General features: G+C 50.6%; 1 protein-coding gene across 1 annotated transcript in view; it reads right to left on the bottom strand.

Moving 5' to 3' along the window:
• Bend4 (BEN domain containing 4) overlaps positions 1-6567 on the bottom strand; it is a 30809-nt gene extending 24242 nt beyond the window's left edge. The window contains 4 exon segments of the mRNA XM_032916796.1: positions 5821-6003; positions 6006-6062; positions 6065-6310; positions 6313-6567. Coding sequence (XP_032772687.1) covers positions 5821-6003; positions 6006-6062; positions 6065-6310; positions 6313-6508 — 682 coding nt within the window. The 5' untranslated portion in view covers positions 6509-6567.
• Between the last annotated feature and the right edge of the window lie 300 nt (positions 6568-6867).

The raw sequence follows: 6867 nt of genomic DNA on the forward strand, positions 1-6867 counted from the left end.
GTTTCTATTATTATTCCTATGAATTCGCAAAACATAAAGAACAGGAGGGGGCAATTGAGGAAGTCACCCAATGGTGACCTCTGGCCTCCACTCCCCCCCAATACCCCTGCAACACAGAACTTTTTGTTTCAACAGTGTTTTCAGATTTATTCAACAAAGATAGGGGGTGAAAACAAGACCACCTTTGAGAGGCTCAAGTTCCAGGATTGCTTTCTTCTTGACACATTTCCTTACTTTCTCATCTTAAAAAAAAACCTGTGTGGGGAGGGACGAGTACCATATCACCTGTCAAGGTCAGAGGACAACCTCAGGTGTCAGCACCTTCTACCTTGTTGGAACACTGTCATCGCTGCGTAAACCAGCCTTCCTCAGCAACAACCAGGGACTCTTCATTTCCATCTCCTATCCTGCTATATAGGGGTGCTGGGGTTCAGGCTTGTGCTGCAGCATTTGGCTTTACACCTTGCAAGGCGAACAGTTTACTCATCGACCCACCTCTCCAGACTACGTCCCGATTTGGGGACAATACTACTCCAATCTCCTGTGACAAGGTCAAGACCTAGGAATCTTTCCATAGCCCTCTCTGAAGGATGGTCCCCTCTCACTTGAAATACCCAGCCAAATATATACACCAGGGTGCCATAGCTCAGGGGTGTGGACCATCTCAGTGAAGATAAAACAGGGTTGGCAGAGAGCATCATGGCTCAGCTCAAAACCCTGAACTCAAACTTGGTCATTGATGAAGGTGCAGAGTCCCACTCTGGGCCTTTGTTCAAAGTCCTACAGATCCCTGGGTGATGTCTCTGTATTGGCCTAGGAAGAGAAGAGCTGAACTTCCCAAGGGGAGAGGTGTTCCACTCTCGCCATTTTACTTCCTTGTTTTTGTTCTTTTATTAGTAAAATCAAAGGGTGGTATTGATTGGGGATGCTCACCTCTACCACAAGAGCGGTTTTCATTCAGTTTAATCCTATAATCCCACACAAGACCTTACGTTGTATCTACTGTTTGCATTTTAATCATCATGGCTCCAATTGATTTACAGCTCCTACCCCTTTACCATAACCTTGACAAAAGGGATGAATACAGAAAGAACGGCTAAAACAGAACCTCCTAGAAAGAGCTGCCCAAACACACTTGTTCAGTGTCCCACAAAACACTGAGCAGTCTTACTCATGCTGATGAGTCACATTACAGCATAGATTTTTAGGGGGGAAATCTGACTTAGGGACAAGCATGATTTGTTTTCTTAATTGAAGGATAAACTCATAACATGCTGAGAAAAATCATTATGTAATATACATTATGAAGGTAATCTATTAAAGTGCACTCAGAAAACCAGAGAATGGTGATGATCACAGACTAGTTTTTGCCTGCAGATTTAAAAAGACAGATTTTTCAAAGATTATGAATCTGCTCTCAGAACCAATCTACAGAAAAATCGCAACTGTAAACTGTTAAGGTCGAATTTTCCCTCTTTTCAAAACCTTGACATATCTGGGCAGTGTATTTTAACACCAACATACAGAGAAGTGTGATAAAAATATTAGCATTGCACTTGGGGGAGGGGAGCCTCTTATTTCATATGCACCTCAATCAGCAATACTTCAAGTTCTGGAAGATCTACAGCCAGAAATGCAGGAACTGTGCAGTCCCTTACCACTAAGAAAGGGAGGAAAGTTCTGCTCCCTATGAATCCAACCAGATGAGCGCTGACCCTGGAGTCCTAACTGAGCAAAGCATGAACATGGGTTCATGCTTAACTGTTTTTCTTAACTGTTTCTTTTTTTTTTTTTTTTAAATCTCTTGCCATAGAGTGCCTAACAGTCAGGAAATATAAAGTCAACAGTCTACAAACAGACTTTTAAAGGCTGTCTATCCCACCATGTTAATAAATCACAATCCCAGAGCCCTCTGGATGACCACTTAGTACGCTTCACAGCGCAGCCTGCTGGGAGATAACAGCAGCTGTGAACTATGCCCACCCTCATTCTAAAGCCCAAACTCATGATTATTTTTTTTAATTAAGATTTCCATTTCTTGAGATTCTTCTGCACTTGTGGTTTTAATCCATCCTAAATCTGATAAGTGCCTGTGAGGAGGATGGGACCAGGCTATCACCACTGCCTCTTCTCTACTCTAACGGCCTTCTTTGTAGGGAAAGCTGTGCACAGAACGTGCCCATCACAGCCGATCCCTCAGAGAATTCCGCCTCTGCAAGGGAGATCATAGTGCTGAAGATTAGTGGTAACCTTTTGATTTTTAGCTCAGCCAAGGGTAAAATACATTAATATTAAAAACGCAGAAGCAAAAAAATTTTAGTGACCTATTCCACATCCACCAAAGGACTTCCAACTAGTTCAAATCAGAGGACCCCCTTAAAACGTCAACCTCTTTCTAAGAGGGCTTCATGGAATGGTCCAGGAGACAGAAGTCAGAAAATCAGATTGTCCTGGAAAACAGCAACATCGTCTTAAATCGACGAAGGATGCCTTTAAAAAAAAAAAAGCCAACCAATTTCCCCCATAATGGCAAACATCAACACAGCAAAACAGAATGCGATTTTTCTAAATAAATAAATCAATGATGTGTCAGAAATTAACAGATGAGTTAATATACTCGGTGCTATCAGAAGCAGGTGGTGCTTGGTAATATTCATCCTGCTCAGTCAATCCCTGAATATTTTCTGGACCACCGGTATATAAAGTAGGATGCTGCTATTCGTGACGGCAAACAAAAGCAATCATGCCTGCCAAGCGCAAACTATAACAGGCAGCATTTCAGCTCTGCTAGACAGAAAGTAATTAGAATGCTTTTAATGTCCAAAAGAATGATGCTGATAGGCTGCCACAGATGTGTAGATTTATGAATATTTATATGGTGGTTTATGGCTGACACTTTTATCAGTTGAAGAAGATAAAATATCTGCCTGACTCAAAAGCTTGACAGTCAGGTTAATAAAATCTCATTAAAGAGAATGACCTATGCAATTATATAGGATTTATTGTAATTCATTTTTGATTGTACTCTGCTTAAAGATGCAATTTCCCATTTCCTGATGCCAAATTTAGGCCGCGTATCAAGATCTACGTGGGTTTTAACTCTAAGCCTCCCACGGAGGGAAAATATGCTTTTAAAAAACCATGGCGTATTACCCCTTTTAAGGAAAATTATACTCTTCGTGAGATTTTTTATAAGAATGTTGAAAAAATCTATTTTTAATCGCATATTTCTTCTCCCGACGGCTTGCAGCATTTAACGGTAAACAAGACTCACTCCGGCCCTTTCATCCTTTCAGATATTTACCCTGGACAGGCAGTCATCTCTCTGTGCCGAGCTCATCTACCACAATGCTGTTTGACTATTCTCGGCTGACCAGGGGGCCTGAACACGCAGCACAATTACTCTGCTGAGAGAGAAGGCAACAGGCAGGGCCCCACCTGCCCCGCCCCCACGCGGTCAAAAGGCCCTGGTGAGCACACAAGCTCATTGGCTCAAAGTGGCACCATCAGCTCCTCAAAGAACCAATCAGCTCTTTATGTGGCTGTCCCTCTGATGGCTACTCACATGGTTGTGCCTGTTGAGAGATGGTCTGTCCATTAGTGAGTAATATTACCTTAATTCTATAGCTTCCCCCTCTGCACCCAGAACATTCCGTGACACATAGAAGAAACCTACTATCCAATTCCCATCTTTCCAACACCACCAGGCAGGCATCATCTAGCCCTACACTCCCATCCTGTTGGCCTTACCCTGAAGACCTCATTAACAGACAAAATCCAACAACTAAAATAAATAAATAAATAAAAGAACCCCACTCCCCTTGCCCTATACACACACAAGAAAAGCCCTGACCAGGACAGCATTGAGAAAACTGGTAACAAGTTTGAAGGAAAAAACAAGGTTCCTTCCCATCCTTAGATTCAGTGACAATGGCTTCTAACTTATGACAGAGACAAACTAAAACAGGACACTAGAAAAAAAGTACCGAGGGGAGGAGAAAACAAACCCAAAAAATTCCAAATGAAGGAAAGACGACAGAGAAACTTCCAGAACAAGAGCAACCAAGGCTGAGAGAAATAACCTAGTGACCACTGGGAAAGAGCAATCTATGGATGCAAATGGTAAGGAGGGGTAGACTAGAGTGTGCTGGAGGAAGTCAAAGACTGAACGGCGATGGCTTGAAAGAAGTGCTTGATCAAGGGCTGAACCGGGCAGCTAAAGGACCAACATTATACAAGAGTGCAAAAATATGGGAAAAGGATTCACACTGCTGAAAAGCAACATAAAAAACTCGCAAAAATGGGGTTGGGGATTTAGCTCAGTGGTAGAGCGCTTGCCTAGCAAGCGCAAGGCCCTGGGTTCGGTCCCCAGCTCTGAAAAAAAGAAAAAAGAAAAAAAAAACCAACCAAAAAAAAACTCGCAAAACAGGGGTAATGGGCACAGTCAAGAAGTAGCAGGAGAGCCCCAAATGAGTTCCAAGCCAGTCTGAGATACAGCAAGGCCCTGTTCCAAAACCAAAAGCCAATGGAACATGAAAACAGAGGAGAGCCTAACAATGAATAACACACACACACACACACACACACACACACACACACACACACACACACACACACACAGAGGGATATGAGGGGCAAAGGCAATGGGGGCCAAAAAAAAATCACTTCAGAAATAGTAAGGAAGCTGACGTAAGAACTCCAACTCGGAATGTCTAACATCTCCAAATCACTGGGGATACGACAGAAACAAGTCTTCACTAGAACCTGCAATTAGATTTTCTTTCTCCAAACCAATCCTTCACATGCCAAAATATTGACAAACGGCAGAGCTCTTAGCATAGGCGTCTATAACTCCTTCAGAGACAATGCCCATCTATTGTCACCAGGAAAAAAAAAAAAACCCCAACGCAAAGTCTCAGATTCGCTGACAATCTGACTCTGGGAGGCTCTTAAGTGCACTGAAAGGCCTGAGCAGGGACTTTAGTTCTGATGAGCCCATAAGCGTAGCTGTGTGTCCTTCCCTCAGGAGCAGGGACTGCGTGCAGGCCTTGCTCAGTGCTCACTCACGTGCCCTAGAGGAGATAAAATCTCGACCTCTGGGCTGGTGATCCCCTGGAGACTCACTGACAGAGAAACCAGGGTCTCACAGACAGGGTGGATGGGGATTTTAACTCTGTTCTGTGGATGCTCCGATGGAGCGACCCCTTGCCCAAACCAAAAACCTTCACTCACCACGCCGCAACCCAGAGCAGCAGAACCACGGATAAAGCTAGGGGGCCGTGCGCCATGGACACGGGAGCGCACTGAGAACAAGAAACCCAGAGACCCCAGGAGGAGCCCAAGCGGCCCAGGACTGCCCAGTTGGGGCGGCGATCTTCAAAGGGCAGGCCCCCCTTGAGGCAAAGATCCACCGCGAAGACAAGCAGGCGGTGGGCGGGAAAGGGAAGTGTGGCGTGGGGAAAAAGTGAAGTAGCAGGGGAATAAAATGGGCGTCTCCTCGGAGTGGCCTGGGCCCGCTGTCCCGGGCCCGTCCCCTCCTCAGCTCCCCGCCCAGGGCCTGCTGTCTCCGCAATCCCTCCCGCCGCCCGCTCGGCTGCTAGCCAGGGGCCCGCACCACGCAGCCACCTGTTAAGGCGCGCGCGCCGTCGGAAGCCCTGGCCACCGCGGCTCCGGGAATCTTCCAGAAGTTACTACTACCCGAGCGCAGCACGCTCCCGAGGCCCTCGGGGACCGCGTGCACCACCTTCCCGGACCCCCCGATTCCCACGCCACCCCACACCACCGCGGGAGCTCCGCAAAGTTGCGGCCCGGAGTCTGTACCTGCACTGAGCTCTAGGCTGGCGCCGTCGCTACCCGCGCCGCTGCTGCCCGCGCCGCTCGCCGGGCCAGGGCCGTACCTGACGACGGCGGCGAAGGACGACGACGACGAGGCGGCGGGGGCCGCGAGGGGCAGGGGCGGCGGCGGCGGCGGCGGCGGCGGTGGCGCCGGAGTCCTCGGGTGGCCGGGGGCGCGGCGGGTGTGCAGGACGGCGACGACGAGGAGGCGGCGGCGGCGGCGGGGCCCGGCCTGACCCGGCCGGGTAGGACGGCTGCGTCGGGAACGGCGGCGGCTCGCTGCTGCTGATGGGCACGGCGGCGAGCGAGGCGAAGGGCGGCGGCGGCGGCGGCGGCGGCGGCAGCGGGGACGGCCGCGCGGGCGACAGCTCAGCAGAGAGGGTCTGTCGTAGCGCTTTGGCCAGCGCCGGCCGCCGGCTGGGGAACGTCTTGAGGACGCTGTAGGGGCCGCGCTGCTTGTAGATGCGGGGCGCGCTGGGCCCTCCTCCGCCGCCTGCATCTCGGGCTCCATGCCGAGTCTGAGGCCCTGCCCGCCCGCGCGCGGCTCCGGAGGTGGCTCGGCCGCCCGGCCGCCTGCTCTACCCCGGCGCGCGCCGGCGGGAAGGCGTGTGTCTGCGCCGTGGCCGCCGTGGCCGCCGCCGCCGCCGCCGCTGCCTGTCGCCGAGCCTGGCATCTCCGAGCCCCCGCGCGGGGGGCTGCCGCCCAGCGCTGATTGACAGCCCGCCTCGCCAATGCCTGGAGGGAGAAAGGAGGTAAGGAGCAAGTGTTTAGGGTAATATCTGCTAATGATGATGGGGGCGAGGCGGGGCCTGGGCCCGGGCGGCCCGCGCGATCGGCGCCTCGGACAGGGTCGTGGGGGGAGGGGAGCCCGCGGCCCGAGGGGACCCGGTGGGGGGAACGGAACCTGGAGGGCGTCCCGGTGGGGACAGGTGGAAAAGGTGGGGTCCCGGCTCTCTCCGCTGTGGACGTGAGGCGGCCGCGGTTGCCGGCAGGGTCCGAGGTTTGGAAAGGAGTTCCCGGCGCCCTCCTGCG

Source organism: Rattus rattus, chromosome 11 (assembly GCF_011064425.1).
Source record: "Rattus rattus isolate New Zealand chromosome 11, Rrattus_CSIRO_v1, whole genome shotgun sequence".
Classification (NCBI taxonomy): domain Eukaryota; kingdom Metazoa; phylum Chordata; class Mammalia; order Rodentia; family Muridae; genus Rattus; species Rattus rattus.